The sequence below is a fragment of the Neomonachus schauinslandi genome, chromosome 7, assembly GCF_002201575.2.
Source record: "Neomonachus schauinslandi chromosome 7, ASM220157v2, whole genome shotgun sequence".
NCBI classification, from domain to species: domain Eukaryota; kingdom Metazoa; phylum Chordata; class Mammalia; order Carnivora; family Phocidae; genus Neomonachus; species Neomonachus schauinslandi.
The window spans coordinates 23,331,162-23,343,871 of record NC_058409.1 but is presented as its reverse complement, the minus strand read 5'-3'; the positions used below and the strand labels follow the sequence as shown (position 1 = coordinate 23,343,871).

Below are 12,710 nucleotides of genomic sequence, written 5' to 3'. Positions count from 1 at the left end.
AGTGAACACCTGAGTGCATATATCTCTGAGATCCTCATTTTAGTTCCTTTGAATATATATCCAAAAGTGGGATTCCTGGATCATATGGTAGTTCTATTTTTAATTTTTTGAAGAACTTCATACTGTCTTCACAGTGGCTGCCTCAATTTACATTTCCACCAGCAGTGCACAAGGGTTCCCTTTTCTCAATACCCTGTCCACCACTTGATAATCTCTTGTCTTTTTGATGTTAGCTATTATAAAAGGTGAGAGGTGATACCTTGTTATGGTTTGATTTGCATTTCCCTGATGATTAGTGACATTGAGCACCTCTTCATGTACCTCTTAGCCATTTGCATGTCTTCTTTGGAAAATTGTCTATTCAATTCTTCTGAATATTCAGAGGAAGTATTAATTTTTTAGTTAGGTTGTTTGTTTTTTGCTGTTGATTTGTATGAATTACTTATATATTTTGGATATTAACCCTTTATTAGATAAAGGATTTGCAAATATTTTTTACCATTCCATAGTTTGCCTTTTAATTTTATCAGTTGTTTATTTGCTGTGTAGAGGCTTTTTAGTGTGATGTACTCCCATTTACTTATTTTTGCTTTTGTTGCTTGTGCTGTTTGTGTCATATCTAGGAAACTGCTGCTATGACCATTGTCAAGGAGCTTTTTAAACCCTATGGTTTCTTCTAGGAGATTTGCAGTTTTGGGGTCTTTTGTTTATATCTTTAATCAATTTTGAGTTCATTTTTGTGAGTGGTGTACGATAGGGTTCTAATTTCATTCATCTGCATGTGGTTATCCAGTTTTCCCATCATCATTTATTGAAGGCACTATCCTTTCCCAGTTAAATGTCCCTTATCAAATATTAGTTGACTGTATATACAGGGTTTTTTTCTGGGCTCTTGAATTCTGTTCCATTGGTTTGTGTGTCTATTTTTATGCCAGTACTATACTGTTTGATTATGTTAGTGTTGTAGCATAGTTTTTCTTAGGATTGCTTTGGCTACTAACGGTCTTTTGTAGCTCTGTACAAATTTTAGGATTGTTCTCTTATTTCTTGGAGAAATGCCATTGGAATTTTGATAAGACTTGCATTGAATCTATAGATGACTTTGGGTATTATGGACATTTTAACAGTATTTGTTCTTCCAGCCTACTTTTTGAGGGTTTTTTTTTTTTTTCATGGAAAGATGTTGTATTTTGTCATATGCTTTTTCTCTCTCTCTTCCTTTCTTTCTCTTTCTTTCTTTTAAAGATTTTTATTTATTTATTTGAGAGAGAGAGAGACAGAGATAGTGACAGAGAGCACGAGTGGGGAGGAGAGGGGAGAAGCAGGCTCCCCGCAGAGCAGGGAACCCAATGCAGGGCTCCTTCCCAGGACCCCAGGGTCATGGCCTGAGCTGAAGGCAGACACTTAACCGACTGAGCCACCTAAGCACCCCGGTCATATGATTTTTCTGCATCTGTTGACATAATCATGTGATTTTTATCTTTCATTCTTTTAATGTGGTAATTCTCATTTATTGCTTTGTGTATATTGAAGCATCCTTGCAATCCACTGATAAAATCCCACTTGATCATATTGAATGATCTTCTAATGTTCTGTTGAATTTGGTTTGCTAATATTTTGTGGAGAATTTTTGCATTTATAATATTCAGGAGAAGTGATCTGTAATTTTCTTATAATGTCCTTATCTGGCCTTGGTGTCAGGGTAATGCTGGCCTTGTAAGATGAGTTTGGGATTGTTCCTTCTTTGATTTTTGGAACAATTTGAGTAGAATTGGCATTAATTCTTCTTTACATGTTTGGTAGAATTTACCAAGGAAACCATGTGGTCCCCTTGGCTTTTCTGTGTTGGGAGGTTTTTGATTAATGATTCATTTTCCTTACTCATTATTGGTCTGTTCAGATTTTTTATTTCTTCATGATTCATTCTTGGTAGGTTGTATGTTTCTAGGAATTTATCCATTTCTTATAGGTTATCTGTTTTGTTGGTGTGTAACTGTTTATAGTGGTCTCATGATCCTTTTTATTTGTATGGTATCAGATGTAATGTCTCTTTCGTTTTTCATTTCATTTATTCGAGTCTTCTCTTTTTTTTTCTGAGTTAGCTAAAGGTTTGTTGATTTTGTCTCCTCAGAAAACCAGCTCTTAGTTTCATCGATCTTCAATGTTATTTTTCTTTTTTCTATTTCATTTATTCTCCCATTGATCTTTATTTCCTTCCTTCCTAACTAACTGTGGGCTTTGTTTTTTTCCTCATTTTTTGAGGTATAATTCAACGTCATTTATTTGAGATCTTTTTGGCTTCTTACTGTAGACATTTATTGCTATCACCTCCCTCTTTGAACTGCTTTTGTAACATCTCACAGGTTTTGATATGCTGTGCTTCCATTTTTGTTTGTTTCAAGGTATTTCTTGATTTGCCTTTTGATTTCTTCTTTGACTCATTGGTTGTTCAGGATCATGTTGTTTAATCTCCACATATTTGTGAACTGTCCAGCTTTCCTTTTGTTACTGATTTTTAGTATTATACCATTCTGGTCAGAAACGGTACTTGGTATGATTTCAGCCTTCTTAAATTTACTAAAACTTGTTTTGTGACCTATCATGTGATCTGTATTAGAAAATGTTCCATGTCCACTTGAGGAGAATGGTATTCTGCTACTCTTGGATATACCTATATATGTATTTATCTGTTAGTTCCATTTGGCGTAAGGTATGGTTCAAGTCCAACATTTCTTTGTTGACTTTCTGTCTGGATGATCTGTTCATTGTCGAAAGTAGAATGTTAAAGTCCTTTACTAATTACTGCATTGTTGTCTCTTTAGATATGTCAGTGTTTGCTTAATATGTTTAGGTGCTCTGATGTTGAGTGCATTTGTATTTATGATTGTTACATGCTCTGTCTTCTTGATGAATTGCTCCTTGTATTATATGACCATTTTTCTCTCTTGTTACTGTTTTTGGCTTGAAGTCTATTTTTTCTAAGTATAGCTTTCTTTGCTCTTTTTTTATTTCCATTTACATGGATTATCTTTTTCTGTTCCTTCACATTGAGCCTGTATGTATCCTTAAAGCTGAACTGAGTCTCTTGTAGGCAGCATATTGTTGGGTGTTATTTTTTTTAATTCATTCAGCTGCTCTCTGTATGGAGTCCAGATTACTTCTCATTTGAGTTTAGTTGAAGAATAGGAAATGTGCTTTCTCTTTCTCTAATTTGCTCCTAGAAGCTATATCTGGAAGTAAAATGTTGACGACATTCCCATGTTAGGATGAGATACTGATTTTCCATTTTGTGTGCCATGCTGAGTTAGCATCTGTATATTGTGCTCTTCAGTTTTCAGATCCCTTGCAGAATTAAGTCTGCAATCAGGAGTGGCCTAGGTCACCCATGGTGGGGCACAAGATTACCACAAGGTGTTAATGCCAAGATTAGAAAAGTGAAGCTGAAACAAGGGCAGGCCTGATATTAGAATCATGGGCTACATGCAGAACTTAGTAAATGAAGGACTAGGGTTAGGGTGAGGTGTTAGTGGATTCCAGTGATGGACTTCGGGGCCCAGATCAGAACTCTGGCTAGCCAGAATCTGTGGGGTTACAGAGTCAAAAGCAGCAGGAGAGGTAGCAAGGAGGCTACTCAAAACTAGAAAAATTCTCAAGGGTTCCATTAATTGTAAATGCTCCAAAAAGACTTATCAGGGGTTTTATTAGCTAAGGTTCTAATACTTATAGCTCTTTATTAACTTTTCTTTTAGGAAGGAAGGAAAGGGGAGAGATATTTTTTCACAGGATTATGGATGCTTAAAAAATACTGATGTTAAAAGTGCTAATTTTCAGGAGTTTAACACTAAAGTAGAAATTAGAGATCCTGCTTTGGAATCTCTGATTCCAGCTCTGATCCTCTCAGTTTCTTCATCTTTTCTAATTTTTTACTGATGGTTTTTAAAATCCCTAGGAAGATACTTTGTACTAAAAGCATAAAGTAATTTTATTTTTGTTATTTTGAATAATTTACTAACAGGAGTGATATAGTTCATTTATAATGTATGAACTAATGATACTTTTTTTTTTTTTCTTCTTTTCCTGCCAGAAGTTTAGAAAATAATTTCAGGTCCAAAATATGAGGGAAAGCCTTTACAATTTAAATTAGGGTCAGTAACCTTTTTCTGTAAAGTTCTAAATAGTAAATAATTTTGGCTTTGTGGGCCAGGAAGTATGTCTGGTTTGTCAGCTCTACCATTGTAGCATTAAAGCAGCCATATACAGTACATACATGGCTGTATACATAGCATGGCTGTTTTCCAATAAAACTTTATTTATAAAAACAGGCAGCAGGCTGGATTTAGTCCTCAGGGGTTGCCAACCCCTGATTCAATGCTATAAACTAAGAAGAATACTTAAAACTTAAAAAAAAAAAAACAGTTTTATACTTAAAATTTCATTGAGATATGCAAAGAATTGCCATCAAGAGCATAAAATGAATTTGCAATTTATTGTTTCTTTTCCCCGTTTAGGCTGCAAGACAGTCTTGAATTCATCAATCAGGACAACAGTACACTAAAGGCTGATAATAACACAGTTATGAATGGACTACTTGGAAATATAGGTAAATGGTTCCTTTGGTTTTACAAGTTTTATATAGGTTAACAGTATAACAAGAATTTGCAGTTCTTTCTTAATAATGTAGATCTTTTAATAAGACCACAGAGTTTGACATACTAGAAGTGGAAAAGGAATTTAAATTGGAAGTATGTATAACATTTGTATTATTTGAAAAACATACTTTTTGTATATTTGAACAGAGTATTTTATATGTGAAAAAAGCTGCTGAAGATATATCTGGTTTGTTTCTTGTTTATAACTTTGATGCATCTTTGAAAGGCACTGTCATTGATACAAAAAGTCCTTACCAGCTTTTTTTAATATTTCAGCTGAAGAAGACTGGTATTACACTTTCTCCCTTCTCTCTTCCCTAACCATAAAAGTAATTTTAAAATGGTGTTCATTTTTGTGACCTGAATTCAGATAGATGAGCAGATATTCAAATTTGATATTCCTTTAAAGATTTATTAAAATAACAGCTTAGTTAGTAATTTGGATAGTTGATTGTTGTTATTATTTAAGTTCAACATTTTGAAGTGACAAACTGTTCCTAAAATTTCTAGTCATTTGTTTTACCCTACAAAGCTAAACTAAATTGATGCTGGTCATATTCCTGGTACATAAATAACTAACATGCCAGAACGTGGACAGCAATTAGACTAGGATAAATACTTCTCTTTTTCTTTATTTAGTGAGAATTTTTATTTCAAATTGATTTTAATAAATATTAGTTATATATATAAGCAGGAAACAGTTTTTCTTCCAACTTGAACCATATTGCATTCTATTATTTTTTATAATTTATGTTCATTCAAACGAACAACCATTTATTCAGCAAGTGGTATGGGCTAGTTACAGTGTCAGGCATGTACTTTAGAAAGTTTGCATATTTTGGGGAGCCTGGGTGGCTCAGTTGGTTAAGCGTCCAGCTCTTGATTTCGGCTCAGGTCAGGATCTCAGGGTTGTGAGATGAAGCCCCGCGTCGGGCTCTGTGCTCAGTGGTGAGTCTGCTTGAGATTCTCTCTGCCCCTCCCCCTGCTCTCATGCTCTTCCTCTCTCTCCCAAAATAAGTCTTTTTAAAAAAGAAAGTTTGTACATTTTTTAGAAAAATAGTACTGCTTTTTCATAACTCATTGGTTTTTTTTTTAAGATTTTATTTATTTATTCATGAGAGACTGAGAGAGAGAGAGGCAGAGGGAGAAGCAGGCTCCCAAGGAGCAGAGAGCCCGATGCGGGACTCGATCCCAGGACCCTGGGATCATGACCTGAGCCGAAGGCAGACGCTTAACCATCTGAGCCACCCAGGCGCCCCTATTTCATTGGTTTTAATAAAGTAAAAATGTGACAAGGAGATAACTGAATCTTTTTTCTTTGTAATTTGATACTTTCCAAAGCTCAAGAGGTTAATTAAAAGCTGTTTATTTTAGTAATACAAATCCATTATCACTTAAAATAGTAAATTACCTTATGGATACTAAATACACTCATCTTTTCTGTTTTAATACAGGATAGGAAATTAATCCATTAAAAAAGTGTAGACTTTAAATAATGAGTGGCTTTTACTTTCACGTTTGTAATTGTGAATCAAGGATATTTGAGTACCATTTCTTATTTTCTTTACATTTCCAGTTAATCAGCAAATATTTCTCAAGCACCTCTTCTATGCTAAGCACTCTGCTAGTCCCTGAGGGTGCAGTGGCGAAGCAGACAACTTCCTGCCTCAATGGTGGGAATCACACAAGTAATACAGTAGTTAGTGGGAATCACACAAGTAATACAACAGTTATAGTAGAGTGCAGTTAATTCTTGGACATGCTAAAGAGCATGGTGTGATAGAAATGAGGAAGAGTACCTAATCCAGTCCTGGAGAGTCCCAGACTTTCTTGAAGAAGTGAAGCCTAACCTGGAAGGATTAGCCCTGTGTTTGGGCACAGAAATATTCTAGGAAAAAGCAGTAGTGTGTACACAGACCTAGGAGCAAGAGATGATAGCATGAGGAAAGAAGGTGAATAAATCCCCTTCTTTGATGGAGCAAAGAATAGGAGTAAAGAGAGTTAAAAGAAATAAAAAAGTGAGTAGGAAGTTGATGACAAAGGGTGCTTTGGGCTGTAGTGAGGAATTTGAACTTAGGCTTTAAGCAGTTGGATAGTAGTGAGGGTGTGTTAGTTTGGGTCCTCTACCTGTTTTTTAACAGGTGCAAGACACGATTAAACATGCAAGGATAATATTAGGAAAAATGACAATGTAAGAGAAAATGAGGAGGGAGCTGGGAAAGGTCAAGAGAGCCCTCAGATTGTGATGCAAGTCTGACCCCAAATGAAAGAAGATTGAATGGAAGTGTCCTCTCCTACCAAGTATTTAAGTCAAAGTTCATTGTTAATGTGTTGCCAAAATGTGTCTGCCTTACTATTTCTGCTGTGATCAGTCCCTGGCTAGGAACAGCCTTTGGGATATGTGGCCTTGCACAAACATCACAACAGATGTCAGAACACATCAGCTTGGGGTACTTAGTCAATTATACTCCTTATAGCTGGAATCTTTGCGGTGCATTCTGAAGGTGACCACAGAGGAGTTGTCAGAATAGAGAAATATGATCAGATTAGCTTTATATCTACAAAAGAGTATTCTGATTGCAGTGGAAAAGGATTCAAGTGAACCAATGGGATTGAGGAAAAGATCTGTAATAGAAGAGTCCTTCTGATAATCCAAGTGACAGATACTGGAGACCTAGAATAAGACTGTGTCAGTGAGGACAGAGAGTTGTTGAGAGGTTCGTTATGGGAAATAGAATGGACAGGACTTGGAAATTAGATGGAAGAAGGGAGAAGAAAGGAGGAATCAGGTGTGGCACTTTACTGTCTGGTTGTGTAATTGCTTGGATATTGGTGCCATTCAATAGAAGGAACAGAAGAAATTAGGAATTGGTGACTTTAGGTTTATGTATGTTGGAACGGAAGTATTGGTTGGTTATTCAAGTAAAGATATCCATTATAGTTCGTTAGTAGATGTAGTGGTAGGTGCTATAACATAAAAATTAGTGAGCATGTAATAATTTTAAAGCAGTAGAGTTTTGGTTTTTTTTCCCAGTCATGTGAAGTTCAAAAGGATGTTCCTCATTGATAAACAGTTTTTCTCCAAGCAGTGTTTCAGAGGTCCAATCTCCTTCCTTCTTGGAGTTCTGCCTTTTTCAACATGTGGTTTCCAAGGTTGTGCTCAGCTGCACGAAGCCATTGGAAAGGAATTGAGTATTGAAAAGGCACATCCATTTCATAACCAACCTCAGTGTGAACATGACCTATATCAGTTTTGTTCACATTCTGTTAGTGGTAACTAATCACATGGCTTCACCTATAATATAAGGTGATTTGAGAAATAAGATCCCTAGCTGGGTAACTTCTCAGAACTACTTGATAAAATAGAAGGGAGAACACAGTTCTTTGTTAGACAGTTAGCTGTATCTACCATGGATTTGTGAAGCATTAACTTATAAATGATAAGTGAAAGTGTAAGAATGAATGAGGTGACCTAGGAAATCTTAAATAATGAGAAGGAAAGGTTGTTGAGGATAAAATCCTGGGGAATGCTGGCTTAAAGAAGGAAGGAGTAGGTGAAGAGAAGCACATAAGAGGATTAAGGAAAAAACCTAGTGTGTAATCATTGGGAACTGTGGGGAAAAGTTCAAAGTGTAATTTAGTCAGCATCAAATATATAATAAGGTAATATAAGAGTATGGACTGCATTAATCAGTAGGAAGGCTTTTGGTGGCCTATGTGAGCAGTTTCAGTGGAGAGAATAGAAGCCAGAGTTGAGGAGGGACTCAGAGGTCATTCTTTCTTCCAAGATTTAAGGAGTGGTTCTTTTTGGTCTCAGGACCTTTTACGCATTTAGAAATTACTGAGGAACACAGAGAGCTTTTGTTTATGTGGGTTACCTTTATTGATATATGATGTATTAAAAATTAAAACAATAGGGGCACCTGGGTGGCTCAGTTGGTTAAGCGACTGCCTTCGGCTCAGGTCATGATCCTGGAGTCCCGGGATCGAGTCCCACATCGGGCTCCCTGCTCAGCGGGGAGTCTGCTTCTCCCTCTGACTCTCCTCCCTCTCATGCTCTCTGTCTCTCATTCTCTCTCTCTCAAATAAATAAATAAAATCTTAAAAAAAAAAAATTAAAACAACATTTTAAAATTTATTAAGTCATTAAAAAAACAACTTTTTTCATGTTAATATAATTACATGTTATGAAATGACTATTTTCCATGAAAATTTAATGAGGAGAGTGGCATTGTTTTACATTTTTGCAAAACTCCTTCATTTCTGGCTTAATAGAATACAACTTAATCCTTATATCTGCTTCTGCATTCATTCTCTCGTACTATGTTGTTTTGGTTGACGTGTATTAAGAAAATACAGTTTTTAGGGGGCGCCTGGGTGGCTCAGTCATTAGGCGTCTGCCTTCGGCTCAGGTCATGATCCCAGGGTCCTGGGATCGAGCCCCGCATCGGGCTCTCTGCTCTGCGGGAAGCCTGCCTCTCCCTCTCCCACTCCCCCTGCTTGTGTTCCCTCTCTCGCTGTGTCTCTCTCTGTCAAATAAATAAAATCTTTAAAAAAGAAAAAAAGAAAATACAGTTTTATACAGACCCCTGAAAGGGTTGCAAGGACCCCAAGGAGTCTTTAGACCACATTTTAAGAACTATTGAACTATATAAGATTAGATATATGGAGAGAATAGTTTTGACTGTGCTTTTTTAAATAACTTTTTTGTTTTATTTTTTTGAGAAGTGGGGGCAGGGAGAGAGACAATCTTAGGAGGCTCCAAGCTCAGCGTTGGAGCCTGATGCGGGGCTCGATCTCACAACCCTGAGATCATGACCTGAGCCGAAATCAGGAGTCGGAGGCTTAACTGAGCCACCCAGGCACCACTAGTTTTGACTGTGTTTAAATGTTGATGGAATAGGAGGTTATAAGGAGGGTAAGGGTAGAGAGAGAAGTGGTAAAGTGAGATTTTTGAAGGCCCTAGCTGACACAGAATTAGCTTTGGAAGGGAGGGAGGAGTGGGTTCCTAACTCTAGCAGGAAGGAGACAGGTGGGCCAGAATTTGATTACGTTTGGAGACAAGGTGGTAGGAAACAGGAGAGTTCCTATCTAGTAAATTTTGTTTGTGTGCACACATGCATATGAGGGAGACAGTCATATCCTGAAAGTAAGGAAGGAGGTAGATAGGGAAGGAGTTTAAAGAGAGTAGATAAGTTTTGAAGTAGCTAGAGAGAATTGAAGAAAGAGCTGAACAGTTGAAACACAGAAAGATTGCTGCAAATGCACTATAGTTTTAGAAATTCTTGTTGTAGAAAAATATCCATTAGCAATTTGAAAAATACATTTGTCACTTGATAAAACAGAAAGCCCCTATTCTATCCTGGGTAACCTCCTAGGTGGCTCTTCAGGCCATCTTGATTAAGCATAGCAGGCAACCCAGCTGCTTGCTTCCAGGCTATAATGTTGCCCCTTTGAGTCTTCAGACTCTGTGTTTGGTCCAGTGTGTGGCAGCCATATTTTCTGGACAGCTGGGAGTCTGGCCCTGATGGGTTGCGTTAGTGTTCCTGCTTCCATTGTGGCTGACTTTTGGTTTAGGAACTTTGCTTTCTTCCAAAGTTAGTTACTTTGTAACTTCACCAGGTTAGAAAAAACAAGTTTGATACCTATTTGTCAGTAGATCCCTTTTCTGCTCTTTGTTATATGTTGTGTTCTCTTTTCTCAGCCAAGCACTTAGGTGGTTTTTCTCTTTACTGCAGGGGCAGGAGAATGCTATAATCTTAAAACTGACTTTTTGGGGTAGCTGGGTGGTTCCGTCGGTTAAGTGTCTGCCTTCAACTCAGGTCATGGTCCCATGGTCCTGCGATCGAGCCCCACTGCGGGCTCCATGCTCAGCCGGGAGTCTGCTTTTCTCTCTTCCTTTGCCCCCCCACCCCCAGCTCATGCTTTCTCTCTCATTTTCTCTCTCTCTCGTGCTCTCTCGTGCACGGGCTCTCTCAAATAAATAAATAAAATCTTAAAAAAAAAAAACCTGACTTTTTAAAAGATAAATTTATTTGGCAAATGTCAAATTATTTAGATAACATTACTGTGCTTTTTTGAATCTTTAAAAGCATTGTTTTAGGTTAGAAAGGATTGAACATTTGAAATAACTTTTACCTTGTATAGTGGAAGGTTATTATTATATACAGATTTATTAGTAAGTAGGCACGAAATTGTTGTTTGACATAAGCTATGACCAGAGAGAAACCATCCTGTTTTAAAGAAGGGAAGCCAGCTTGAATTATTCTTACTCAGTTTAAAAGCTTCTATCCATATCTCTTGGTCTGCATTTGTGCTGCCTAAGCTCACCCTTTATTCCTGACGCTTTGTGGCTTCTCTAACAGCCCTCTTTCATATATATTTTACGTTTTTGCCATGTAGGTCTTTCACAGTTCTGCAGCCCCAGGCGGGCATTCTCTGAACAGGGTCCGCTCCGCCTGATCAGGAGCGCCTCTTTCTTTGCAGGTTTGCAATGTGCTGTGTGGGTAGACTAGTTGGTGTGCTCCAGTGGCTAGAATCTGTAGTTAAGCTGTGGAAACAAGAGAGCAGATAAATGCATTTGGGGAGGGTGTGGTTAAGAAAACATTGTTTAGCAAGTGTTAACTTAATTCCTTTCTACTGAGTATGTTCTTAAAACTTTCCAGAAATTTTCAGTTATCAGTAGAATTGACATTTTCATGAAATTTCAGTTTGTTATTTCTTATTTCATTATAAAATAATGATTTTAACTTTAGAATCCTAAACCAAATTTTAGTATGAACATTATTTCTTATAATACCAGCTAGAATTTCTCATGTGACACTCTCTTGTTTCCATGGCTGAGTAATTTTGTGTACTCATAGTTCACCAATTGCAGAAAATGTCCTCTGTTATTATTTTGAAATTTCTGATCTGTGTTATTCCATAAGAACGATTTCTCTTAGAGCTAAGATTTAGATGAACAAGCACCACTATATTGACCTCTAAAAGGTATATGTGAGTGTATTTATGTCATTAAATTGATGATTATAGAGTGTTTATGCCTTGTATCCAGGGAGTTGTATCTAACTTTTTGTTTTAATTAATACTTACTTTCCTTACAAATATGAGATAGGAACAATACATATTTATTACAGAAAATTTGAAAAATATGAAAAATGGGCAAAAAATTATATTAGCCATGTGTCAGCTAGAATGAACCTTTCTAAAAAAAACACAATTTAATTTGGATCATACTATTCAAACAATTTTCTTAAAATTTTTATTTTGAGGAATTTTTAAAGATACATTAATATTGGCGGAATAGTAAAGTGAACCATCATATACCCATTATTTGCCTGCAGGAATCATTCTTATTGTTCAGTAGCATGCTTTTTAGTCATTTAGTAGCGTATTGTGAGTATCTTCCTTTTAGTCATCCCTTGCTTCTTTAGATATTATATCATATTTTCATATTATATGTCAATCTTCACCTAGATCTCAAAGCTTGTTCAACTGAGTAATAGCTCTTGGTGTTGGGTTTGTGCCATGCTATTGAAAAAAATAAAGGAATGCAGTGAGATGAGCATGATTTCATTTGCTATATAAAAGAAGCAACGTCACGCTGAATAGCATTATATGCTTTAACTGACAGTTTTGTCTTAATTCACAGTTCACAGCAACCCAATGGACATGCCTGGAAGAGAGCTGAATGAAGACAGAGACAGTGGCATAGCACGCTCTGGTAATGCCAGGTTCATGTGTTAATCTAGTTTTCTTATGAGATCACTGTTAGCCAACAATGATTTTTATTTTTTCCTTTATCATCCAATTTCGTGTACACAGTTTTTAGTATTGATATTAGCCTTATAAGAGAATTGTAATGACGGAGAAATATGTAAAATTTAAAATTTTCATGTTTAGTGTTACATGTGCCTGGTGGAGTACGGCCTAGATGAATGGACATTGGCTTAGACTTAGCCAGTATAAGAAAAAAATGTTGCTCAAGAGATGGCTTAAATGGCATAGTAGAAAAAACACATTTGCTTATATCTGCTTGCTCTTAACTGGAGTTTTAAGTTG

General features: G+C 36.6%; 1 protein-coding gene across 3 annotated transcripts in view; it reads left to right on the top strand.

Annotated features, from left to right (window-relative positions):
• Positions 1-12,710, top strand: part of FNIP1 (folliculin interacting protein 1) — a 160,896-nt gene that overhangs the window by 98,441 nt on the left and 49,745 nt on the right. For 2 of the 3 annotated variants that reach the window (XM_044917080.1, XM_021701870.1), the window contains 3 exons: positions 4,509-4,600; positions 11,052-11,135; positions 12,301-12,372. In XM_044917080.1, the coding sequence (XP_044773015.1) occupies positions 4,509-4,600; positions 11,052-11,135; positions 12,301-12,372 (248 nt within the window). The remainder of the gene's footprint in view (positions 1-4,508; positions 4,601-11,051; positions 11,136-12,300; positions 12,373-12,710) is intronic. The other variant, XM_021701872.1, reaches the window with a different exon arrangement.